The following is a 27748-nucleotide window of genomic DNA, read 5'->3' as shown; positions in this document are numbered from 1 at the left end:
AGAAATATGTTAAAAGTTTAAAAACGCTTATATCCTCAATAATTCTATATACAGTAGGGAACCGATTATCCGGAACGATTGGGACCATCGCTATTCCAGATAACTGATTTTTCCGGTTTTCTGAATCGCTGCAAAAAACCGTTTTTTTTTTTTCATTATTAAACCCAACTAAAAAAAAAAATTTTTTTTTGGAAATAACCTTAAAAAGAAGAAAAATGATGGAGTGATACAGTAATGATTATTTCGAAAATGATGGTAAGGTAAAAATCTTTCAGAATGTTTACCTTACCTACCAGATCAAAAAAGAAAGAAAAATCCTAAAATCTTAGGAGGAAAAAAATTTTTTTTTTTTAAAAAATGGCAGGGAAATGTATTGAATTTTGTTCTGGTTTTTTGGTTTTCTGATTTCCGGATAACGGGCTCTGTACCGTATATCCTGAATCAGATTTTTTTCATTTTTTTAAAATTTTGTTTCTGTAGTCTATAAAGTTAAAAATATGCCTCTGGTTTTTTCCTATATTGGAATTCTTAATATAATTCTTCCTTGTATAAAAAAATGTAGCAACTTTAAGTTCATTAAGATTTTAATTTTTATTAGGATTTGGACGTCGAGATGTGGTAGAACATCTACTTCAGAATGGAGCTAATGTCCATGCTAGAGATGATGGAGGATTGATACCTCTCCATAATGCATGCTCTTTTGGTCATGCTGAAGTTGTGCAGCTTTTACTGAAACATGGTGCAGACCCTAATGCAAGAGACAATTGGAATTATACTCCACTGCATGAAGCAGCCATCAAAGGAAAAACGGATGTTTGCATTGGTAAATTTCTTTAATGTATGGTTCTTAGTATAAGTGTTTAATAATACTTAGTTATATAAGTATTGACATAGTATTATTGTTGGTAAATTCCTTTTGTAGGGCTAATGATAAATTTATCACTTAAGAATTTTTTTTTGTTAAAGATGGTTGCAGAAAAAAAAGTTATCTTTCAAGAGCTGCATAGAATTTAATTTTTATGCCAGTTAACTATGACATGATTATTCTTTAGCTCAATAATTTTTAATAAATATATTTTTCATAATTTCTTTTAAATTTATTTATTATTATTTTGTGTTAATGTAGTTCAAAATAAGTGAAAAATAATGTCACGTTTTAATAATGTAATAAATGTCGCATTTTAATAATTCTGATTATGAATTACAGTATGAAACTCTAGTATCTTTTTCTGTGTTAAACGTAAAAACCTCCAAAAACACAGTTTACCTTCTAACAATCTTTCACATTTGCAGTTTCTAAAATTTAAGAGAAATTGTTATTCATCATTGAAATTTCTTTAATTTACAAAATCAATTATTGATAAATTTTTTAATATGAATGAAAACATTTTTTCTGAAGTTATTTTTTTGAATTTTATATTTAAGTATAAATGTAATTACATTATCTATTTTTCTTAAAAAATCAGTAGTTAAAGTGTAGCTAATTGTACAGTAAAACCTTGATCGCTCATTTTTTTGTGACCATTCTTTACAAAGAATTGAGACAGAGAGACGAGAAATGCTGGTCAACATAAGATATTGATTTGAAAAAGTATGAAAAATGCTTAGGAACTAATGAATTCGAAAATTGCAATCAGGTAGTCGTTCAGCTGTCACTCACACTGCTAGTTGGGGATAGTGAATTTCATCCTGGTGGCGAACAAAACGAGAGTGTATGTGCTGCAAGGTGCATTTTAAATCTGTCATGGTTGAAAGTCCTCTTGTCAGTTGTGGTGTGGATTTAAAAAATAGTAAAATTAAAATAAGAATAAGATTTTTTTTTAATAAAGTGACATTTTTATGAATAAAATTTGTTATATCAATAAATTTTTTTAAGCCAGCTTGTGTGTGTAGCATGTTGTATTTTAAATCTGTCATGGTTGAAAGTCCTTACGTTGGTTGTGGTGTGGAGTTAAAAAATAGTAAAATTAAAATAAGAATAAGATTTTTTAACGGGAAAAATACTGCAAAAATATTTAAAATGCAAAAGATAGATGAATTAACAAATTTATTTATCTAAAATAGCTAAAAATTTTAGTTAGATCACTTTAAACAAGTAATTTTTCAACATTTGTAATTCAATGATCTTGTTCTGTAAATTAGCATGAACTTTCCATTTATTTTGTTTTAACTCAAATTTTGTCTAAAAAAAATACAAGTTGCTTTGTAAAATTGCCCAAATTGAAAAGGTTTATTTTATTTTTAAATTTAGTATTACTTCAGCATGGTGCAGATCCTTCCATACGAAATACTGATGGTAAGACTGCTTTAGACCTTGCAGATCCCTCTGCAAGATCAGTTTTGACAGGAGAGTATAGGAAAGATGAGTTGTTGGAGGGTTCTCGTAGTGGCAATGATGAGAAACTTATGTCATTGTTAACTCCTGTTAATGTTAATTGTCATGCAAGTGATGGAAGAAAGGTATATATATATTTTTTACAGAAATTTGTTTTTAATATTTTAGGATTCATGAGATTAGTTTTTAAAGTGTATTCAAAGCATAATTTTTACCTAATTGTTTTAAGCAAACAAAGAGATTACTTTTTTTTATCATACACTGGCAGAAAGGAAAATCCCAACACCAAGAAGGAGTTATGCCAAATAAACTAAATTTGGTAGGCTTGTTTATACAACCAAAAGATGATGTCAATTCATATTACCCGCTAGGTGCATAATTTTAGCGCTAGTAGCGCTACTGGGAACATGCAAACCAGGATTGCTTTAAATACGTGTTCTACAGTTCATAAGCATTATATTTCGTTAAATTTTGACAGAATGAGATGCCTTTAAGAAGACAAAGAACCCATTATCAATAGCTCGTCGTATAATAGGGCTGTGAGAACGTGGATTTTTTTCCTTGATATCGCAGGATGACTGGGGAGAAATGTATCCACTGTGCATGACTGTTGGCAGCAGTGGTCAAGGGAAGGTACTGCTTCAAGAAGACCGGATTCTGGGCGACCACAAGGCACTGTTTAGAGAAAAGCCCGTTGTGTGCAGCGCATGTCTATCGTACTGCATCTGCATCAGAAATTCGAGTTGCAGTTAGTACTTCAGTTACACAACTAACTGTTATAAATCGGCTACTTCAAGTACAGCTCTGAGCAAGATGCTCTGTAGCTTGCATTCCACTGACTGCAAACCACAGACGTTTACAATATGAGTGGTGTCAAGTCAGAGCTCACTGGAGGACAGAGTGGATCTCCACCCTATTGTGTTTTCTGATAAAAGTCCGTCCTGCCTTGCTGCCAGTGATAAAGGTATATTCGTTAGTAGGAGGCCAGGTGAGCGCCTGCTATCGACTTGTCTCTGGCATAGACACACTGGCCCTACACCTGGAGTTATGGTCTGGGGAGCAATTTCCTATGAGAGCAGAAGCACTCTCGTGGATATTCCACTCACCTTGACTTCAAATTTGTGCATCAACCTGTTTTATTTTCATGAGTAGCATTTGGGGGGTATTTTCCAACAGGATGTGGCTCACCCTCATACTGCTGCTGTAACCCAACATGCTCTACTGAATGCCGACGTGTTGCATTGGCCTGCGAGATCACCAGATCTTTCACCAATTGCGCATATATAAGACATCATTGTACGACAACTTCAACACAACCAGCATTAACTATTCCTATATTGTCTTACTGAGTGTAACAGGCATGGAACTCCATCCTACAATTCGACATATGATGTCTGTGTGACACAATGCATGCTTGCATTAAAAATTCTGGAGGTTACACTGGTTATTAATGTATCAGGTATTTTACATTTGAAATGGTTTTTCTCTTAATTGCATTAACCTATGATCTTGAATCTTTGATCAATTAAATATGTTATTCAGACAAACACCTTGTCGAAATTTCTTTACTCTATAATAATTTTTTCTTGGTGTTGGGATTCCCACCCCCCTTCAGTGTATAATTTGCAAGCCATTTGTATTGTAAAGGCCTAATTTTCATTGATTTTGGCATTTTTGATTAAATTGAAGAATTTTTTTTTATCATCTTAGTTCATTTGTTTTTACAGTTTATGTTTATTAAATTAATAAGTTTATTTTTGAAATTTAGAGTGTTTTGGTTTCTGGCTTTATAATGTCTGGGGTTGGACTTTAAAGTCACGGGGCACTTAGATGTGAACTTTGGCACAATTTCGAACAGTTTTTCAAATCAATAATATTTAAATTTATTTTATGTAAAATTTTAACAAATAACATCTGTAATAAATACTTTGGTGTTTTTTTTAAGTATTTTTTATGTACTTTATTTACTATTAAAAAATTAAAATAAATATGAAAGAAATTTGATTAATATATAAATTTAAAGCTTATTGCTTTTAAATTTATATTAAGTTATTAATTTCATAATTTTAGCAATTTTTTTTTTTGTAAGGCTGAAATGTTTTTTTTCTCTTTCAAATTAATGTTTTTTTAAAAGCATATTTTACTGGAATAATAAATTTCATGTTTTGTTGGGGCATAGTATGCATTTATAATTTTTTTAAAAAAATAACATTTATACATAGTTAGCATTTAAATGCTGTTCAAATAATCTATAATAAAATGAAAACAGAATTTTTTTGATGCATTATACAACTTAAATTTCATTTCTAAGCCCTAAAGAATAACTTTTATACTTCAAACAATTTTTATTCAGAAAGTTACAGCATTATATTATTAAGATAAATCTAATTAAACTTATATTTTTACAGTCTACACCTTTACACCTTGCTGCTGGTTATAATAGAATTCGTATTGTCCAGCTTTTGTTACAACATGGAGCAGATGTTCACGCTAAAGACAAAGGGTTAGTTTTATTTAAATTTTATTACAGTTTTGGAAGTTGTCTCATAAAACCATTGTAAGATGTTTTGCCTATATAATGCTGATGATATATATTTAATTGTATATTCAATATATATTCTATATAAAATACTGCTTAAACAAATTTTACAACAAACACTATATTTAATTGACTTGAACTAAATTTAAATACACATGAACTAAAGTTAAGATAATTTGATAGGATGCAATAAATTTATTGTTATATTACTTAGTTTGTAACTTTTCTGTATTATATGAGAAAGAAAGGAAAGAAGATACATAAGATTGAAGATAAGATATACATAAAGATATACATGTAAATCTTGAATTTTCATTACTTTGCTATTTTTTTTAGTTTCATAGCGGTATATATTTTTCTTTTTTTTCTTTGCATAAATAGTTCCAATGTAAATAAAGCTTGTAAATAGGAACAAGCTTAAATAAATACTTAGGCTAAATTTTAATGTAGACTGTAGAATAGTATTCTTCAGATTTTTTTTGTGACTAATCTCAATAATAATGAAAAATTAGGTGTTAGTGTTTTTTTTATTTCACATGTTACATGATAATCCAGAAATAACAAGTTTTAGCCCATACTAAATATAAAGTGTATTTCTTTCTCTTTTAGTGGTTTGGTACCATTACATAATGCTTGTTCATATGGACATTTTGAAGTTACTGAAATTTTAATTAAAGTAAGATTTCATTTTTGTTATTCATTAAATTATTGGCCATTAGAATTTTTCAATTGCGAAAGCTATTTCACATTTGTGTGTTTTTATTGTTACAAACCATTTTGTATTCTTAGTGACAATTTCTCTCACACTTACTCATGTGTTAATAAGAATGTTTATTTAAATGTTTTTATATTTATTAGCATGGAGCTAATGTGAATGCTATGGATTTATGGCAATTCACTCCATTGCATGAAGCTGCTTCAAAAGCTCGTATTGAAGTTTGTTCATTACTTTTGAGTCATGGAGCTGATCCTACCCTTCTTAACTGTCATTCTAAAAGTGCAATTGATGTTGCTTCAGCTAGAGAGTTGCCTGAGCGACTGTCTTGTAAGTGATCTATTCCATCTTCTTGTAATAGGCCTGTTATTTTTTATTTCTAATAACTTTTTTGTGTACTATTTTTGTAAATTTACTTAATTTATGGCAGTTTGTTTAAAATATATCTAATGAAGTGATTTTTCATAAAAGTCAAATAAATGATTCACTATCAAGCAAAAATTTTAGATTTTCTTTTGAAAACTGTCTAGCATTTAGTTACATAGGAAAAAGAATATGTTTAGTTTGTACAAGAATAGTAAAATTCTTTTGCAAGCATTTCTTTTTGTAGGAATTTTGTTCTTTTTTGCAGAAGAGAATTTGCTAGTAGTTAATGAATAATTTGATAATTTCTAGTTCACGATTAGAATTTTTTTTGTTCCTTTTTGAAGAAAGGAATTTGTTAGTAATTAATAAATAATTTGATTATTCCTTGTATATGATTAGAATTTTGTTGTTTTGTTTCATTTATCTTTTTGCAATATGTTTATATTAATATTTCTTTAAAAGAAATTTCATATGAAATGAACATTTTTAACTGAGTTGAGTTTGATGTTGTTAGTGTGATATTTTTTGCATGAAAATATTTCTAATGCTGTGCTTATTCTTGTATCAAATGATTAGTATTAAATTATCTAATTTGTTTTACAATAATTTGTTGTACTCTGTTGAGGAAGATAAATCTACTTCATGTTTCGTTCATGATTATTTAACCTATAAATTGTCATTGAAGGATTAAAATTGAAAAATTTTGTTAATACTTCTTTAAAAAAATTCAGCTGAGCATTTCTAGAAGAGCAACCCTTCCCTTATCAAGCATAAGGAATATTACAGAAAAATGAAAAATAAAATAATGGTTAAAAAATTTTTGTTGCTTTTTTCATATTTTTTAAAAATGTTTTCTATTTACTCTTCATCTTTTTCTCAACATGTGTTGCTAACTTCCCCCCTATTCATTTTTCTTCCATTTATATTTCTATGATATTTTTAATGTCTGATAATTGTTCTTCCTGCTAATTTTTTTTGTATGGTGTAGAACATTAAGAAGTTTGACGAAATATTTCACAGTAAATCATTCCCTAAATCGCTTTATAGTTTTATAACATATACCATGATAAATTTTTCTACAAGTCTATTGCTTATAGCGTAGTTTTAATTATACACTACGGTAGCTATTTAAAGTTAAGTGTTTGCTGGTATTGATCTTTAAAATTTTTTTTTACAATACAAAATTTAATTTTAAAGGATTGATCTTTAAAATTAAATTTTGTATTTTAAAGCCATTTTTGTGTACAATGTTTCATCCAGTCAAATTGATAAGTTGCTAGATTTTATTTTTTTCAGTTTTTTTGAAAAGTTAATAATAACACTTACAAGTTTTGATTGAACATTTTTCCATGCATTTTATATATATAGATGAGTTCAAAGGCCACTGTCTGTTAGAAGCTTCAAGACTTGCTGATCCTCAACGTGTAAAGAAATTCTTATGTCTCGATGTGATAAATTTTAAACACCCTTTTACTGGTGATACTGCTCTGGTAAAAAAATTTTGCTTGTGTTTTCTTTTCTTTGATATGGGATCTTACATGTGTTGAGAATTGTTTTTCTATTCTAGCATTGCGCTGTGAGTTCTCTTTATCCAAAAAGAAAGCAAGTCTGTGAAATATTAATACGAAAAGGTGCTAGTTTGAATGAAAAAAATAAAGAGTAAGCTGTTAGTTTGTTTTATGTATAAAATATATGTTTAAGTATTATTTTTTTAAGTATGTAAATTTACTTTGTTTTTATGGAAATTTAAAATATTTGGCTTTAAAAGGATTGAAACTAAATTCAAAATAGAATGAGTGACTGAAATAAATATCATTGTAAGATAACTTTATGTAGGTAAAGGGGACTTTTTGAGTTATCTTCATTTTATTATCGCATTTTGAAACAACAGATTTTTAATATAATTTGTGGTTTTGGAGTGTGTTGCTACATTTTTATGTTTTTAAAACTAATTTAATTATTGTTTACTTGTCTGATTTTACTACTAATTGTTGATTTTTAATTATTTGATATTGAGTTATTTGGTCAGTCTTTAACCCTTCAACTGCATTGCTTAAGCAAATTAATCTATTTTTTTTTAAGCATAGTCTCTGTATTAACTAATGTAGGAAAACCGCCTTTTGCACAAGCTGACAACCAAGTTATAACCTGAACTGAGAATAAATTATATTTGCAGGTTTTGCGCGGGGTACTTATACTCCTTAGAAATAGAAAAATCTCTAAGGAGTACTCTGAGCTACTTAGATTTACAGCATATCAGTTAGAAACTCCTTAGATTATTGTGATACTAAGTTTTTTTATTTCCAATACAGGAGTTATAATACTCCAATAACTTTCCCTTTTTATGATTTTATCAGGCTTCCATTTTTTTATTTTTTTTATTTGTTTTCTACTGTTATATGAATAAAAATTTGGATACCATGGAGGCAAAATCCAGAAATTCGCTATCAGGACAGCAATCGCAAGTTTCTAAATTTTGGCAGTCTGGTGAACACAGTGCCAAAAAATTCCATATTTTTTTCTTGTCTTTCTGTGGATCATATCTACTAGGACGCGCCATAAAGTGATTTTTCAAATGCGGAATTTGGGGATTATTGCAGTATTAAATCAAAAAAGGAATCAAAATTTCAAAAACCATTACAATAACTGTGAATGAAATTTAAATACAAATTCTATCTCAAAATGGTATCAGTGAAGCCACATAAATTTACCTTTAATTTGTTGATAATAGAGTGCGTAGACAAGTTATTTTATAAGTGCGTGACTTAGATTTTTACCGGACAAAACAATATTGTATTATAACATAGAGATTTTAAAAACCATGTAAAAATTCATATTAGTAACTACCTAAAAAAACTATTGATAAGCCAGTTGGATTTGTGGTAGAATGCTTGTCAATCAATTGTGTTAAAAAGTTATTATTCAGAAGCGTGGTTCTAAATTTGCGGTACATTATATTATCATATTAAAGCCATAAGATTTTAAAAATCTGTCAAAATAGCGATTGACAAACTACATCAATTTATGGTTTAATTGTTGCTAATTGAATGTGTCAAAAATTACTCAATTGCGTGATTCTACTTTTATGGTGCATTATAATATTGCATTATAACATTGAGATTTTAAAACCTATTTATAAATATATTGCAATAACTCCCCAAAACACCATTAACATAAAAAAAAATGGTTAAAGTTTAGAATTTATCAGAAAATTAATAAAAATTGACTTACCTCAAGACCTTACAATATGTCCAGTACATTTAAGTAAAATAGCATAGATTAAAATTTTGAAATGAAATTCATTTTTAAATAATCAAATGATTATAATAAATTAATTTTTGTTTACTGCATCATTAATTCTTAAAGAGGAATAGCGTAAAAATCATAAATTTCAAATTCTGATATATTTCAGCTTTCTTTTTTTTAATTGTGTGTTTTCAGGCATGTAATAAATTATTATAAGAATTAGGAATAAAACTTCATAACAATTTTATATAAAAATTTATTCTACCAATGGGGCAATATTTTTTTGTAATTTTTCCCAAGACATAAAAAATATCATTAGCATATTATATGTTAAGTCATTAAAATTGCTGACTCCTTGAATACTCCTTAGATTTTTTCTTCCTATCTCTGTATAATCCTGTATTAGTCAATAAAACAGCTTACTTGCAGTTACCAGCTCCTAAATATATTTTTCTTACTATTTTTAGATTTTTAACACCTGTTCACATCGCAGCTGATAAATCTCATTTTGATGTACTAGACGTTTTACTTAAGCATGGGGCTAAGGTATGTTATTTTCATGAAATGTCTTGTAACTGTATATATTTTCTTATATTTTGATGTATTTATATTTATCATTTTATGTAATTGATGTTATTTAATGACATCAGCCCATAATTGGTTCATAGCTCTGTCTTCTGATTTTTTATTTTTAACCTTTAATTGTTTTATCTTAACCTTTTATTAAATCTAATTTCATTGTACTGGGTATTAATTAAAGCATGGAGCAAATAATGTTATATTCATTAAATGCATTATAATAAAACTTTAATGGATTTTTTTTTAATGAAATAACAATTGTTATAACAAATGAAATAGCAAACTAAGGTATGTTTCAAATAGATCTTACTGTTATGAGCATTTATTTCTGAGTAACATGCTTGTAAGATTCTTTTACAATTTTTTCTACTCTTGATAAAGATTTTTGTTTGAATTTCCTTTTACTCTTTGTTTCTATTTTCTCCATTTTTCAACCATAAATCGGGTTTTAGCAAGATCTTGAGAAATATTAAGTATAGTTTTTTTAATAATCTTAGAGGTTAAATATTTTGGTGATATTGGTTGAATTATTGCATAAATTATAGGCTGAAATAGTGAAACTTCTAAATGAATATCATTTCAGGTAAATGCCTTAGATGGTCTGGGACAAACTGCTCTGCATCGCTGTGCAAGGGAGGGAAATGTACAAGCTTGTAGAATCCTGCTTTCTTATGATGTTGATCCTTCAATTATTAGTTTGCAAGGTTACACAGCCGCTCAAGTTGCTAGTGAAAATGTACAAAAACTATTGAGTGGTAAGAGTTTTCATTCTGCATTACATTTATTTGAACTTTCTTAACATCTTCATACCTCAATAAACTTAATTTGTTACTTGATTTGTAGAGCCAACAACGGTGAACATTGATATTGAATATCAACTGCTAGAAGCTTCTAAAGCTGGAGATACTGAAGTTGTCAAAGTAAGCTATTTAAGTAAAAAATTTATTTTCGTATATTGCAAAAAATTTTGAATTAAATAAATCTTATTAGTTTCTTATGTGCAAGTATTTTGGTGGAATTTCCGACTTGGTAAACTTTTGACAAAAATTATATTTCTAAGGTTTAGTATTTTATTTATTTATAAAGCTTAACAGTGTTTTAGACTGTCAATGTATTCATATAGATAAATAAGTATGCAAGTATGTTTTTTCTTTTTGTGCAAAATAACTTCACAATTTTTTTTATATTCCTTTTTTCATGCTTAGAGTTGATATGTATTTCAGACTTCTTGTTCTTTTCCTACTCCTATGCCTGTAAATACTTTTAATCTAGTTTTGTAAAAGCTCTTTATTATGTTGCCTTATAAATTTGTTTCAAATTTAGTGTTATGAATTAAAATTTTTATCTTATTTTCAATAAGTTATTTCTTTATTAGCCTATGATTTTTCTTACATTTACAAATAAGTTCAAAGTTTATTATCAAAATTTGCTCTTGATAATTTCAAGAATGCAAGTTACAATTCATATATTTTGTGCAAATAGTTCTTTTTAAAGTATTTAAATTTATGCTTCCTATTTAAAATCTTTATAATGAAGTAATCTTTTGTTGATATCATCCAGTAATTTCTTGGAGTGATGTTTAGTAGTTTGCTTGTGTAACATCAGTATTCTGTATTATACCATTTTTCGTTACTATTATTTTTGTCTTCTCTGCTTATTAATTACGATCACTTCTAAAGTAATCAGTAGTATATTTCTTTTTAGGTTAGTAAAAGTACTTTTATAATTTGTAGAAATTTTCTTTTTCTTTCATTTTTAAATAAAAATAATTATCAAGGATTGAAAAATTAAACTCAGTGTAAACAATGACATCACTTGAGTTCAGTGAGTGCCATACCACAGGGAAACTTTTGGTTGCAAATTCTCTTATGCTTCCATTGCTAATTTCAAATATAAATGAAAGAAAAAGGGACCACCTGACCGGAACATCTGCTCCTGCACCCCACAGCCCAAGGTCAAGAAAACTGAGATGGGCACAGTAGGCCTTGGCCCTCTATGGGCTGTCGTGCCTCTGAGTTTAGTTTTCGAAAGAAAAAGGGAGTTCAGGCAAACTTAGAGTAAGCTGTAAAGCTTCAATTGCTGGAAAAATATTTCAAAATCTCAAAATGCAAACAAATTATTGGAGGGGAACATCTCCATTTCATAATCCTGAGTTATTTTTTCATAATTTATTTTCATTTTAATATTTTGAAAATTTCTTTTTAGTATTTGTATCTTCACTTAGGGCTTACTCTAGGTTTGTTTGACAGCACTTTTTCTTTACTTTAAATTTTAATTTAAAAGGTGATAAAGAAATTGCAATGAAAGGATTCTCCCGTGGTATGGCATCCTCTTAAGAAGAGAGGTGAATTTCAGTGGATATTTGGTTGAATGTCATGTTAAGAAAAGTGTCTTTTTTTTTTAAAAAAAAATATTCAGATTTTTTAGTTTATAAACTTGTTTGGAAAAAAAAAACAAAATATTGAGGGCAAGTTGTTATTGTTTAGATGCCACAGAGATGAGTGCCAGAGATCTTTTGTCACTCGTCTCCTCATACTAATACTTTAATTGTCTAAACACTTGAATTTAAAATAAAAATAAAACTAAAGACTCCATTTTTGTTTGCAGAAAATTCTCTCTAGCCATTTACCTGTTGTAAACTGTAGAGATGTGGATGGCAGGCAGTCTACTCCTCTTCATTTTGCAGCTGGTTACAATAGAGTTTCTGTTGTAGAATACCTTTTGCAGCATGGTGCTGATGTGCATGCAAAAGACAAAGGGTATGTTTTTCAGTTCTATTTAAAAAAAAAAATTACTTTTACTTTTATATTATTTTCTTCATTGCTAGAACTTTTAATACAATATTGTAAACTCTTAATACAATATTTCAAACGAATGTTACATTATTATTTATCCAACCTGACAGGAATAAAACGTACCTTTAAGGGTATTGTCACATAATTTTAAATTAATAGCTCTACCTTCGCCACGATAATAAATGTTAAATTTAGTTCTGTAAGTTATTCATTTCAATTTATAATTCAAAAAGTTTTTTAAAATATCAATATTTTTTTAAATTTATTGTAAGAGAGAATTTTACTTTCAAAATAAAAAAATCTTCCTTTTTCCAACTTGTGCAAAATTAATAAATTTTGCTAGATTTTTTAATTCTGTACTTATTGTTAGGGTCTTCTTGTTTATTATAGTAATTTCACAATTCTACATTTCTTAACACAGTGATTTTTTTATATGGAAAAGGAATCAGTGTTTGATTATGTTTTTTCCTAATTGACAATTTTATAATAAATGAATTTTGTTTACAGATGTTATAATTAACTTGTAATTATAATCATTTAATGTTATAATTTTCTTAAAACATGTGTGCTTTTTTTTTTAGTGGTTTAGTCCCCCTGCATAATGCATGTTCATATGGCCATTATGAAGTTGCTGAATTACTTGTAAAGGTATAGTTTTCATTTAATTCTTCTCAGTATAGTGTTAGGCTAATCAATGTCCAATTACTAATTTTATTATGAATAATTTTTATCTGTTAAATAAAATGTTATCAAAATGAAAATCCTCTTTAAAAGATCATTATCAAAATTTAAAATTTTGTCATTATTTTGATAATTTAATTTATTTAAAATTGAATTAATTAAATTTTGTTTTAAAAAAACCAGAAAACTGTTCCCAAAGCCTGGCTTCTTTCATGTTAAAATAAATGATCCTCAAAATATAAAGATACTTTCCCTTTCTCCTTACAGTATTCTTTCCCTTTCTCCGAACTTTTTATGTTCTGATAATAGTTTTCAATGACGTTTTATTGACTTATGTAGAATAAGATATCATTTCTTTAAATTACAGTATAATCTCATTCTGGTGCTTTTGCTTTATACTGAACAATTGAATACAGTCAACACAACTAATATATATATTCAAATATGCTTTAGATTTCCTTTAAGTTAGTTTTGTTGATTTTTATGACTTTTTAAAGAAATTCCTCTGAATGTACTTAATTTAAATGAATGAATTGTGTGTAGTTTCTGAGTATGCAGAATTTCCAAACTTTTATAATTATATTTTTCTACTTACTTAATTTTAAACAATATTTTTTTTCCAGCTAGTAATGCTGTAATTTTTAAATAAATAAAAAGAAGACACACACATTCTGTAACTGACTAGCATTATTGTGAATGATTAAGAATTTATTTTTCTTTCAGTTTTAACTTTGTATATTAATGCATGTGATTTTAGTATACAAGAAACTAAAATATGTTAATTTTTTACTTCAGTGTAAATTAAATTAAGAATAAAATTATCCATACCGTATTTTTCAATTTTAGAGAAAATTTGCTTAAATAACCACCAAATAATCTAATATAATTCTGATGTTTTTTTTCTATTTGTTTTGTTTTAGTATGGTGCTAATGTAAATGTTGCTGATCTGTGGAAGTTTACACCTCTTCATGAAGCAGCTGCAAAAGGAAAATACGAAATTGTGAAGCTGCTTTTAAAGGTTTAAGACAATATAAAAATTGATTTCTATATTTTTTTCACTTTTAAATTAAATATTTTTTTTTGAATTTTTCAGTAGTTGTTTTTTAATCACAATATAAATTGATTTTTAATACCAATTGACTTTATGATCCATTTGTTTTTCTAGAAATTTTTTTTCTTTTCTTTTTGGTGTATTCTTCCTATAATTTTCTGAAATTCTCTCAAGTTGCTTAGTTTGCTAGCATTCATATTTAATGAGCAGTCTTTGTTTGTTGTCTTATTATAAAATATATTTCTTTCTTTCTTTAAATTTATGCACATGAACTTATTATTTAATCTGAAATCAGCTACATGATTAATTTTCCCAGATGATGAGTTTGCTATATTTCAAGTTGTTATATTTTGTGCGTAACTAGCTAAAATATGGTAATTTATCATTTACATTTATACTTAAGTGATCTATTTATATAACATTTCTGAAATATTGTCATAATAATGCTTCATTCTGAATTATGCTGTCAATTTGATTGACTAAACTTCTTTACTTTCGAAGATGCCTAGATATGTTGTATATTAATTTGTAGTATTATTTTTTTCACTAATCTCTTTGTTAAAGAGTTTTCATAAATTATAAATATGATCGTTAAATTAAATCTTTGAATTTCATCAATATTTTCAATATTATGTATGCAGAAAAAAAACAATATTTGCATTAATTTTTTTCCTTGAATCATTTTCAAGTTATTTTTTTATTTTGTAATTATTGATAAGCAAAGTCATAAGCAATAATTTTCACAATATTTTGCTATTTATGTACATATCATTTGAATATAGCTATTCTATCTCCCCCATTTTCTTAGAAGTTTTAATTATTTTCAGTTATACAGACAGGCAGAGGCTTAATTGACAAGTTTTATAATCAATTCTAAATTCTGTTAGTTATTATTTGCTTACCTTTCAATAGTGCGAGACCCGTAGTGGACTGATCGGTAAGACACAGTTCCCAGCAGATCACTGAAGTCAAGCGTCACTGGCTACTGTCAGTGTGCGGGTGGGTGACCACTTGTCAGTCTGCATAGGGACCGAGGGAGTGCGGTATTGGTCCTTGTTAAACTGTTTTATCGTAAAGTGTTCGACTTCGCGTGCAGGTCATCGGGCTACCGAAGCGGGGGTGCCATCCCCTCTGTAGAGGATCAAAATTGTGATGGCATGTCTTCGGATCATCCTCAGGGGTGTTTCCCAGACCTTCGCCAATAGCCCATCGTGCAGCTCTAGTGCGACGTTAACTAACTACAACAACTATTCAATGGTGCGAATTACAAATAACGTTATATTTTTTTAACTTTTGTTCTGGGTCTTACTTTTGTGAGTAATTTCATTTATACTACATTTATTAATATTTTTAAATGTAAAAAATAATAAAATATATGCATTTTATTTTTAAAAAATTGATAACTTTGAGCATAGAATATTGTTTCACCTTATGGTTTACTTATCAGTGTCAATCATGATTATTGCTATAGATTGGCTTTTCTAAAAGTTGGCCTGCCTGGTTATATAGTAATTGTTTACTTCAATCATTGTGACTAATTTTTTGTTTTGTCTCATTTCCATTTTAGTCTTCTAATCAGTTTTTTTTAAAAATATAAATTAGCCAAAATTTATACTTGTTCTAGGAATACTATAGTCATCATCTTTTTTGGAAGGCTGCAATTTTTATGTCATTAAAAGTTGAACTGGGAAACATAAATATGATGTGGTTCATTTATATTTTTGTGTTTTTTTAAAATTATTTTTTGTCTTTATGATTTTGTTTGCTCATTAAAATTTTTATTTTCTAGCATGGTGCTGATCCTTCTAAGAAGAATCGTGATAGTCATACTCCTTTAGATTTAGTCAAAGAAGGTGATCAAGATGTTGCTGATTTACTTAGGGGTAATGATATTTTTATATTTATTTTGTAATTATTTTTTATTTAGTAAGAGCATTCTATATAAGAAACTATTCTTTTTACACATATTTTCTAAGGATTTATTTAGCATTTTTTTAAAAAATTTTGTTTTAAACAGTTTGTGTATAAAACTCTATGGACTTGAAAATTAGAGGGGAAAACAGATAATCAATATCTCTTTTTTAAAATTGATGTATTAATAATTTTTTTTTGTTATAATCTACCTGACTAGTTTTTATCAGTGTATATTTTGATGCCAAATGAAGTTTCAAACAAATTATATAATATCAATTGAAAAAATTAAAATTAACTCCTCAAATTCTGAAATAATATCAATTATTAAATTGAGTTAGACAGTGTTTAAGCAGTAGTTAAACTTGTTTACAATCAGTTGTTCATATTTTAGACTCAATAATGAAAAGCTTAAAAAAAGAAATCTAAATTACAGGGGGGAAATGTAGCGTAAATACTGAGATATTATGTATTTTTCAGAAAACTTCAATACTGATTTTAAAATATAAACAAAATTTGCTGAGGTAAAAATGGATAACATCTATGTAAATAAGAAAAAATATTATTTATCTTAAAATCATTATTTATTGCAAAATTTAAAATGTTCTCAATTGCATGCTTTTCACATTTACTTAAAATCATTCTTGCATTTACTTTAATTGGTATTTATTTGTTTTGAGGGGCTGTAAAAAAAAACTATTAACACTATGTCTATGTAAGTATATTAGATACTTAGCTCCTCCATTAATTAAGGACCAGTCTCTTCAATAGTAATTGGCTGATTTTTTTTAACAAAAAAGGAAATGAATAAAGATGTAGGATTTAAAAAAAAAAAAAGAAACTCATTCTTATATTTGAATAATTTTAGGGGATTCAGCTTTGTTGGATGCAGCGAAGAAAGGCAATTTAAGTAGGGTGTTGAAATTGGTGTCTCCAGAAAATATTAATTGTAGAGATTCTCAAGGTCGCAATTCAACACCCCTTCATCTTGCAGGTAAGCATATTTGCTTTTATTTGCATTCAAAAACTCTTAAAAGTATTTTGGCTTGTATTTTTAAAAATTTCGTTGAATTTTTAAGAACGTATTGACGTAATTATTTACTTTCATCTTACTAAATTTTGCTGAAAAAAAAATCAATGTAGGTTTCATTCTTATTACTCCTTGTTAGATGGAAATGGTAATCAGGGACCCTCTCACATGTATATTTTTTGCATGTTTTATAAGTTCTCACTTTGTTCACCTTTTGATGCTTAGTTTCAAATAACCTTCATAATTTCAATGACACATTACTTATGATGATGATGTAGCCATGTTCAAATTCCAGTTTAATATTCGACTTCATGTTTCATTATATTTTGAGAGAAAAGATTATATTTATGGTCAAAAGTATCTTTGTTGGAGACATTTGATCTATAAATATTTCCTTATATTATAATTTTGAGCTTTCTATTACTGCTGAGTTATTCAAATAAAAGTTGAATGGTTTGAATTAATTTTTTTTATCGCTGTGAATTTTGCACTTCGAAAAATAGAGTAAATTTCATAATTTCTTTGAATGGAAAAACTTTACAGGCTGTCTTTATATTACTTCTCTTAACATCTAGTATTTCTAAATATGTGATTTTTCAGAATTTTTACTGAATTCAGTCATTTTTCAGGGGTGTTTTCAGTATTTTTGTGTGCTAATTTTCTAAAATATCTCACAAGGATGTTGGCAAATTAGCATCACCTTGCCATTTCAATATTTTTTATTCTAGTAGTCTGATGTCTATATTTTATACACAGTATTAAATAATTAGTTTGCTTACTAGTATGATGTTATATCAAAACTATTGTTCACTATTTTGCTGATAGATACTTATTTACTTTTTATATAGCTGGTTACAATAATTTAGAGGTAGCGGAGTTCCTCCTGGAGCATGGTGCAGATGTTAATGCTCAAGACAAGGGAGGGTTGATACCTTTGCACAATGCCTCTTCTTATGGGGTAAGTTGTTATAGTAATTTGAAAATTGCACATTGCTTGCTCACCATTGTGACAGTTAAAAATATATAAACATGAAATGAATATTGAAGCTTTTGCTTTTAATTGTGTGGAATGTGGTATTACTGTTTAATGTTATAAAAAAAATAAAAGTCAATTTAGTATAAAATGAACCTGTTGCCTTTTAAATCTCGACCTAATTAACTCACTGACGGTCTGCACGTAAAAAGTCATATTTTAATCTGCAGTCTTCCCCGCATAGGAAAACCGGTTTTTTTCTTGTTATTAGATAGGGAAATTGTGTTTTGGAAAGAAACATTCTCCTAATTTTGCCCATTTGCTAAACTGCCAGTGGGTTAAGTGATGTATTTTTTCTTGTCCTAGATTTGTTAAATGGACTTGCCAGTTTTGCGAAGTGCAGATGTTACTGTAACACTTCAACATTTTCAAAGATTGCAAATTCTGCATTTTATCACTTATCTATATTTTTTTTTATAAAAGCTTAAAAATATTTCCCTTAAGCTCATTTAATTTTTTTGACAGAAATGACGGAAAAATAAAAATAAGCAGGAAACGAATATTAAAGCTTTTATATATTTTAACAAATAAGTAATAAATATATTAAATATTTAACAAATATTAACTTTAATTAATAACTTTAAATATTTTAACAAATTTAGAATAAAACCGCCTATTGCCTTCTAAACATATACCTAATTAAATGTTATTTGTTTAGTCCCTAGGTAACTAAACATTTATCAAATAGACACCCATTTTTCCAACTTTGTGAAGTCAGGATGTTATTGTAACAATGTTCTTCGAGTATTGTAAACATTACATTTTATCATTTATCTGTATTTTAAAAATAAATTTAAAGGTATTTCAATAAAGCTACTTTTATTTGTTTGGCATAAATAAATGAAAAATAAGCACATTTTTAATATATATTCTGTGAGTCACATGATTAGCAACAGAGGAATACTGAATTTTAATTTTTATGAATCAAATAAATGGAAAATTCTTTTTCATTAATAAGATTCTTCTGTCATAATATATATGTTTTTGCATTATATCAAATGTAATGGGAGGAAAGTCACTAATATTTCTCTTTCTCTTCAAGTCACTTCAAAGTCTCTTTTAATACTAGAAGATTCACTCAATAATAATAATAGATAACTCAGATTCAGTTTGCAATTTAATTTATTTGTTAAACTGCTTGATTTAAAAATTTTATAATGCCAGATGCTCAAGTTCAAAACTTTATTATTTTTTTTTTGAAATAGACTTCTTGTTTTTATTAATAATTAATTAGAAATGTTCAGATATTATAGATTTTGCCAAATTTTTTTTGCCAACATTTTGGTAAACGCAATGATATACTTGTGATCGCTGATCAGGCGTGTTAGTCATGCTAATTATTTTTACTTGTACGTACTTTATAGTACTTTATTTAAAATACACCTCTTCAAATTCATAATTGTTGATTAATGAGGAAAAATTTCAGACTTTTTTGTTTTTTTGAATCAAGAGAAATGTTTCTTTATGAATATACTATTTATGTAAATTTGGTGTGCTTTGGAGTTTTTTTCATATTTTATTTCTCTTTTTAGCATTTAGATATTGCAGCCCTTCTTATTAAATACAACACTGTGGTCAATGCTACTGACAGATGGGGCTTCACACCTCTACACGAAGCTGCCCAGAAGGGCAGAACTCAATTATGTGCCTTGCTAGTAAGTTCTTCATTAAAAATAACACTTTTTATTGTTTTTTAAATTTTGTTTTGTCACAGTATTATTAAAAAAATGTTCTTTTAGATATTAAAATTAATAAAAGTAAAACAATCTTAAATGAGCTTAAAAAATTCTAATATTTTAATCCTTTAAAAGCGGCTTCAGAGAATGCTATATCGCAGGAGGAACATTTCATAGCAAATTTTGTTTCATCTCCATTGATATTTTACAATTTAAAGTTAAGAGAAGAGTTAGTTTATGTATACCTTGAAGTTTCAGAGGCTGAAAAACTGTTTTCAAAATCTCTAAATAGCAATAAGTTATGGCAGAAATATTTTTTTTTCCAGCTTTTAAAATTTCATAGTTAGTTTCATGGTAAATTTAGAATTTGTCATGAATGGTTTTTCACGCTTTAGCATTATCTTAAACAATGGTACTTAAGAAATAATATCTTAAAGAGGGAGTATAAAGGGTGGTCTGTCACTGTGTGTGCCTATCTGTAAAATAAAATTTAATGAATCAATAAAATGTAATAAATTAATTGTTCAATACTAAAAAAAGTTTTATGTATGTTTTTGCAATAATTTTCTCAACTTTCTGTTTTTCAGTGTTGGCTAATGTGTGTTATTTAATTTTTTTTTATTTTATATAAATGTATATTAAGATTAAATTTAGAGAATTTGAATTTTAGAACTTTTAAATGCTTAAAAAATTTATAATTTTGGCTTTGACATTTTATAGTAATAATAATATTCTTAAATAAATGACACAATATTTTGTTTTTAGACATTTTCTACATTCCATAAAAGCTTGCTTATAGATGAAATCTGTGTTATTTACTATTAAAAATTGACCCATCTACTTTTCGAACTGATTTTGCCTTTTATTTTGTTCAGAATTGTTAAATGATTTCATATGAGCAATTTAGTTTGTGATGCTAAATATCCTTTTTTATTTTTATAGTTAGCTCATGGGGCTGATCCAACCATGAAGAATCATGAAGGGCAAACTCCATATGACTTGACTACTGTAAGTTTTCTTAAAAATATTGTTATGCTTTTTTATTATTTTAATTGATTTGGAAAATAAGAATGTTATGAATTTTGATAATTAAATTTAAGCATTAACAAATTAATATTATAATTTTGATAAATATTATTATTTTGATGACTGCTGTTTATTAAAAAAAACTATATATCTTTCAGATTATTTTAAGTTTTTAAAAGTACTTTTTTATTCTTAACTAAATATCTAATTTTGGTTGCAACTAGTAAAATATTAAGTCTTATGTGAAGCTAATTTTGCATATATATATATATATATTTTTTTTTTTTTGCTATTTTAAATAAAGATTGTAATGCAGGTTTCTGATTTTTAAAAAATTATATTTAGTTCATCATAACATGCAGCTTTTCCAGCATTTGTATTAGTTGGGAAAGATGGGAATAAAAAATTAAATGTCAGTTTTTTTCCTGCTATTTTTCGATACAATATTAAGATTACTTCCTGATAAATTATTTCACATATTTTTACCAAACATTGTGACAGTTTAGTTTTGACAGTGATGTTTTTTTGTTTTGTTCCGAAACAAAGATTTTTTTCCTTTAAAATTTTGCTTTTTCTGTTCAGGAAATATTGTAATATTTATTATATAACATATAACAATGAAGAGAGTTGCATCAAAATTATCCACAAAAAAATTACAATGATTAAGTAATGATTAGGATAACCCTAAATAAACAATTTGTGTGACTAAAAATATCATCAATTTATAATTTATGTGATAATTTGAACTATTTTTTGTTTTGTATAAGTTTTAAAATTCTCATGATGATATGTACTAGGTTCTATTTAAGTTAATTTGTTCTTAAACTTTTATTAGGCTGAGGATGTTAAGTGCTTGTTAGTAGATGCAATGCCTCCTTCTTCTTTGCCACCTTCAGCTAAAAGTAGTGCAATCGGAGCATCTGTGATACCTGTAATTCCATCTTCTAGGTATGTTATTTTTTAATATATTTTTTTATTTATGATATTACATATGATGTTACATATATTTTCAATAACTCTTACTTTAACGAATTGAACATGAAAAATTTACTTTGCGTAACAATATAATAAATTTAATCTTCAAAACGATTTTAGTAATCAATAAAATAACATACATATTAAAGAAACCTATAAAACATAAGTCTGAGAAAGTTAATTATGTTTCATTAAACATTTTAGCTTTAACTAAATTATTGCTGAATTATCTTTGAAATTAAGTTTATTTACACAAAATAAATTGAAATTGTTTTTTTTTAACTTTTTGTATTATTTTGATGGATAACTTGCTTATTTTTCATAAATTTTTTTTTAAGGTTTTTTTTTAAGGCAGCAAGGTTTTTCTTATAATATTCTTGAGACCTATTTTCATACAATTAAAAATTTATTTTGATTGCTTTTCTTATTGAAATAAGTTAGGAACAAATTTTTGTACCAGTTTAATAAACTGGTACTAATGCAGTTTAATAACTGCATCAAACTGCATACTTACTGCATTTTCTGATTTTGATCGCAACTATATTTTCATAACTGCATACTTTGATGCAGATTAATAAACTGCATCAAAGCACTTAAAGCATAAATCATGCTTTTAGTGCTTTGATGCAGAATTTTATTACACATATTTTTCATACTTTTTTCATTATTTCGTAGTAATTTAGGTCAAAATAAGTGAAAAATATCATATTTATGGATATCAAATACAGCACAAAACACCAGTGTCTTTTTCTACCTTAAAAGTAAAATCTTCCAAACATGGCTCACTTCTAATCAATAATTTTTCAAATTTTTACTTATTTTCAGTTTAGACCTAAAAGAAACTGTTATTCATTATATGAATTATTTCGAAATCAATTATTGATAAATTTTTGAATATGAATAAAAGAAAAAAATTCAAACTACTTTCTATTTTTTTAATATTTTCTAACTAATATTATTATGAGAATCTAACAGTTCTTTTTAGTAACTGTTAGGCTATTTTTTAGCATTAAAATATACCAATGCTTGTAACTAGAGCACCAGAAAAAATATATAGAAAGGATACCATTCTCCGATTTATGTCAAAGGTTAAATGATTTGAGATGTTAGTAATTAAAAATTGGGGAATGAGTAATAAAAATATTTAAGTCCTTACAAAAAAAAAAGGAAGATGAAATAGCTTGATTTTAGAAGTATATAAGTTATAAAATTTGTATTATCTTTTTAAAAGCATCTTTCTTCTGTTTTCAGTATTCCTACCGTCTCTCCAGTGACAGTTGTGTTAGAAAATGACATTCCAGTTTCCCCTCTCAATCTTTTTCCTTCTCAAAAACTGTCACCTATAGCCACATCATCAGGCTCTCAACATGGTGATGGCTGTGTTGACTTTGACAAAGCTGAGGCTCCAGATCCTACAATGCAGAATGTAGGCATAACTGGTTTTCTGATGAGTCTTGGCATGGAACATTTGACAGAAACATTCGAAAAAGAACAAGTAATAATACTTCATAAATACGCATAATTATAATTTCTAAATACATATTGTGTTTTCCAGTGTGTATATTGATCCTCTGCTTTTAAATTCAAAATGGTGGGCTTGTTGTGTAAGTTAAATACTGAAATTACACTTGCTAAACACAAATTTATAACCAAACATAAAATTCCATTTTTTCTACGATATAAATTGATTATAAAAAAAAACTCTGTATAATAATTTAATAACACAATTCTAAATTTTTGCTCTGAATTCATTTTTACTCTTTCACTCTCAATCAATGGTTGTTTAGTCTTCTGATGATCTGATTCTGATGAATTATTGATATTTTATCTATTTGAAGAATAAAAATTAAAAACTTACATGGCCCTGTAAAAGTTTGACTACTTTTTTATGTTTGTATTTAGCTTTATGTAGAAGTTTTTTTTATGCTTATTGTCTTATTTTAGGAATAAATACCTGTGTTATTTCTATAAATTAACAGTAAAAATGCAAAATATTACAATTTAAGGGAGTAAAAAGTTGACTTATAAACCAGAAATAATGCTGCTTTTTTAATGGAAATGGGCTCAGTTTCTAAGATTAAGGTAATAAATATTTTAATTTTATGCATATCATCTTTTAATAGCTGATTCAGCTGTTCAAGGAAACATATGATCTATATATTTTAATCTCTAATAGCCATAATCTGTTTTTATGCACAGTTTTTAGCTTCTGTAATTATGCACATTTACTATGAAAGTTAGGAAAGCCCTAAAAAATTTTTTATATCAAGTGGTTTCTGTAATTTTCAGTTATAACATGCTCTTTCTCAGTAAATAACAGAATAACATATTTAATTGATTTCAATGTGAAAAATAAAACGAATAATAGGATCAGTGAATAAATCAGTGAAACAGCAAATTAGCAAATTGATGAATCGGTGAATAAATGAATGGGAGAATTGATAAATAAGCAAATCAATTAATAAATTAAAAATCAATGAACCACCAAATAAACAGATTAATATGTCAATGAATAAATGAACTTTCGAATCAGTGTGTAAAAGTAATAAAGCAGTAAATCAGTCAGGCAAATAGTCAGCAAATCAATAAATCAGGGTGTCAACAAATTAGTGAAATCGCCAATGTATAAATAAATTAGCAGATTGAAAAATTACTAATGCATTCAGTTTACTGTTTATGTGATTTATTTATCAACTGATTTATTGATTCATTTTTGATCAATTGATTCATTTTTGTACTGATTCTTTTTTATACAATAGTTAATTGAAAGTTGAAGTAAATAGCTGAAATAAAATATTGTTCCAAGTATTTCCTAACCTTCTTAGTCAAAAAGGAAATCTCTGTAGTAGTAAATCAAAATTTTTCTAGTTCTTCAAATTTAGATTTAAATTAATATCATTTTGAATTTTGTATAATTTCATTGCTCTGATAAACATTAAAATTTTTTTGTGCTTTATCCTAGTTTTTATTCTAATAACTTATTAACAATTATTTTAATATTTAATGTTTGATTATATTCTTATTTTTAAAATGCATTTATAATAAATTTCCATTGAATTTTTTTAAATATTTTTATCAATATAATAATTTGTTTCATATAATTAATATCTAAGCATTCAATTCATGTAAATACATTTAATTTATTATTAATTAATGGTCAAACTTAAAATATTATTTGTGGCGTAAATAATTGTTTTAATTATAAAAATATTAACTCTAAAAGTCCGAAACTGGAAACAAAGAGCTAGAGACAGGCGACTTTGGAGGAAAATTGTTAGTAAGGCCATGGTCCAACATGGACTGTAATGCCAGGGAGTTAGTTAGTAAAAAGATTAATCTGGTATTTTTTTTAACACGAAACTTATATTTATATAAGTATCAATACTAAATTATATATTGTGTTATTTATTTAATTTAAGTTGCCAAATTTTTTATTGTTTAAATATTTTCTAGATATCTTTAGACATTCTGGCTGAAATGGGCCATGAAGAATTAAAGCAAATAGGAATTAATGCATATGGACATAGGCACAAACTTCTCAAAGGCATTGAGAAACTGTATACTGGTCATAGTAAGTATACTGTTGAAATTAATATCATAAATGATATTAATTATTAATGTAGCAAATAGTGATTTGGACGAATATTCAGCCAAAACAATCAACTGATTATTTAGCTGCCTATTATCAACATTCTTTTAAAAAAAGAAAAATCATTCAGAAATATTAAGGATTTTTTTATATATATATCTATCTAAATAAGTATAGCTAGTTTTATATATAAATAACTTCAGCCATTACTAAAAAATTATCAAAATTTAACTACATTATTGTTATGAGGTAAATGAAAAAAAAAAAAACTATAATAGAAATATTTAAGATCATAAAGATAATTAGAAATATTTAAGATAAATTAAAACTAAAGTTGAAGAAAAGAAAAAGGAAATAGAAAAAATATCCTCTTAATTTTTAAAACAAATCTTTAATGCTAAAAATATTTTACAAAAAAAGAAACAAATTATCCATGAAGCATTAAAAGAGATATAGTCTATCAGAAACTCTTTTAAAAATGCACTGCTTTCATAAAAGTGTCAATAAAAAAAATCATATACAAAAGCAGAACAGACATTGATCTTAATTTTTAAAAGAAAATTAAAATTTTTTTCAAAAATTAAGATCTAAAGCTAAATATCTCTGTTTTTCAATTACTGTATTTTCAAGAAAAAAGTGAAGAACATAGTCTAATTGAGACACTCTTAAATGCTGCACCATAATAGAAATGTTTATAAAAACAAAAATTTTTAAAAACAAAAAAGCTAGACATAATCTAAAGTAAAAGTGTTTCTTAGTTTTTAAACAAAAAATGTAAACATTAAAAATCTAGCTTTTTCAGTTTGCCATATATTTTATAAAACTATAACCATAAAAGAATAACATTAATTAGAAACACTCTTTATAAAAAATGCTTTGTTTTACGAAAATACTGATAGAAGGAAAAAATAGAATTGTCTGTATATAATAAAAAAAATAAAGAAAACAGTAGTACAAAACTTATGGTTAAGTATAAAGTAATCTAGTTTCGATTCTTCAAGTTTCCCTTTTCCATTTGTCTTTCAGAACATAAATTAAAAATTTTTAGAACTTAACAAATATGTGTAAAAACTATTTATAATAATGTATAGCAAAAATAACGATGTTAGATTATTCTTTATTAAATCTATTCAAATTCCCCACAAAAAAACACCTTTGTTGAAAAATACTTTTCCAAAAAATACTTAGTCAAATATTCAGCAAAACGGCCAAATAGTGGTCAAATATTTATTACATCCCTAACATTAATGTAATATTCTAAGTGCTCATAAAAATAAATTATAGTTCCAATAAACAAGAAAAGTTGCTGAATTATAAATGCTTATTAATAAGTATGACGCTAAATAATTTAAATTTAGAATATAATTTTTCTTTTCTGATACATGATTTCGTGATGTGATTCATATTTTTTTAGATTTTTTTTTAAAATTTCAATTAAAGAATTGAATTCTTTAAGTAATTGTGGTGAAAGTTTAAAAACTGCTTTTAGATCATATTCAGTATTATTCCTTTTAACTATTTAAGAAATATTTTAGTATTTGCATAGTGTAATTTATTACATAAGACCTGAAAAATTTATTTTTTTATAGAACTCATTAATTCATCTCCTCAAAGAATATATTTCTTCATAGAAAAATGAATTTATGGATTTTTCACTCCATTGCTATATTAAGCACTAATTGTTTAATGCTATTATTGTGTAAGAAGGACACAATTAATTTAGTGATCTGTTTAAACAGTATATAATTTTCATAAATAAAATTTTTTTTATTTTATTAATTTATATTCCTTTTTAATAAACCATGCAATAAGACACTTATATTTTTTTAGCATTGTTATAAATTTATGCCTTGATATTGTAATTAATACATGAAGTCTTTTCCTTTAGTTTTTTATTTTTTCATTTATAATTCAGTTCATTTATAATTAAAGAATGCGTGTGGTACACATTGCTTTGAAAAGGACGAAGAATGTTACTGTTATGTGAAGTGACACATAATCCCATTCTAACTGCATGAACGTTGTATGGCAACATATTTCAAACAATTACTGAAGCTACAGTATTGCCAAAATTAACATTTAAAATTTCCTGTTTGCCCGAACTACTTTGTTGTTAGACAAAATTATGAAAATAAGCTTCTGTCTTTTTACTATTTTATAAATTTATGTGTTTCTAAGAGAATTTTGATAGAATTTTACT

The 27748-nt window shown here is 26.6% G+C and overlaps 1 protein-coding gene across 1 annotated transcript in view; it reads left to right on the top strand.

Moving 5' to 3' along the window:
- LOC107456154 (tankyrase) overlaps positions 1-27748 on the top strand; it is a 37803-nt gene that overhangs the window by 1342 nt on the left and 8713 nt on the right. The window contains exons 2-22 of the mRNA XM_016073938.4: positions 599-823; positions 2252-2460; positions 4744-4838; positions 5484-5550; positions 5733-5919; positions 7324-7445; positions 7523-7614; positions 9669-9747; positions 10364-10535; positions 10624-10700; positions 12388-12539; positions 13157-13223; positions 14177-14275; positions 16098-16191; positions 17088-17213; positions 18098-18207; positions 19815-19937; positions 20901-20966; positions 21820-21932; positions 23211-23454; positions 25413-25530. Coding sequence (XP_015929424.1) covers positions 599-823; positions 2252-2460; positions 4744-4838; positions 5484-5550; positions 5733-5919; positions 7324-7445; positions 7523-7614; positions 9669-9747; positions 10364-10535; positions 10624-10700; positions 12388-12539; positions 13157-13223; positions 14177-14275; positions 16098-16191; positions 17088-17213; positions 18098-18207; positions 19815-19937; positions 20901-20966; positions 21820-21932; positions 23211-23454; positions 25413-25530 — 2637 coding nt within the window. The remainder of the gene's footprint in view (positions 1-598; positions 824-2251; positions 2461-4743; positions 4839-5483; positions 5551-5732; positions 5920-7323; positions 7446-7522; positions 7615-9668; positions 9748-10363; positions 10536-10623; positions 10701-12387; positions 12540-13156; positions 13224-14176; positions 14276-16097; positions 16192-17087; positions 17214-18097; positions 18208-19814; positions 19938-20900; positions 20967-21819; positions 21933-23210; positions 23455-25412; positions 25531-27748) is intronic.

Source organism: Parasteatoda tepidariorum, chromosome 10 (genome assembly GCF_043381705.1).
Source record: "Parasteatoda tepidariorum isolate YZ-2023 chromosome 10, CAS_Ptep_4.0, whole genome shotgun sequence".
Classification (NCBI taxonomy): domain Eukaryota; kingdom Metazoa; phylum Arthropoda; class Arachnida; order Araneae; family Theridiidae; genus Parasteatoda; species Parasteatoda tepidariorum.
The sequence above is the reverse complement of the archived record's forward strand: the minus strand, read 5'-3'. Positions and strand labels throughout refer to the sequence as shown.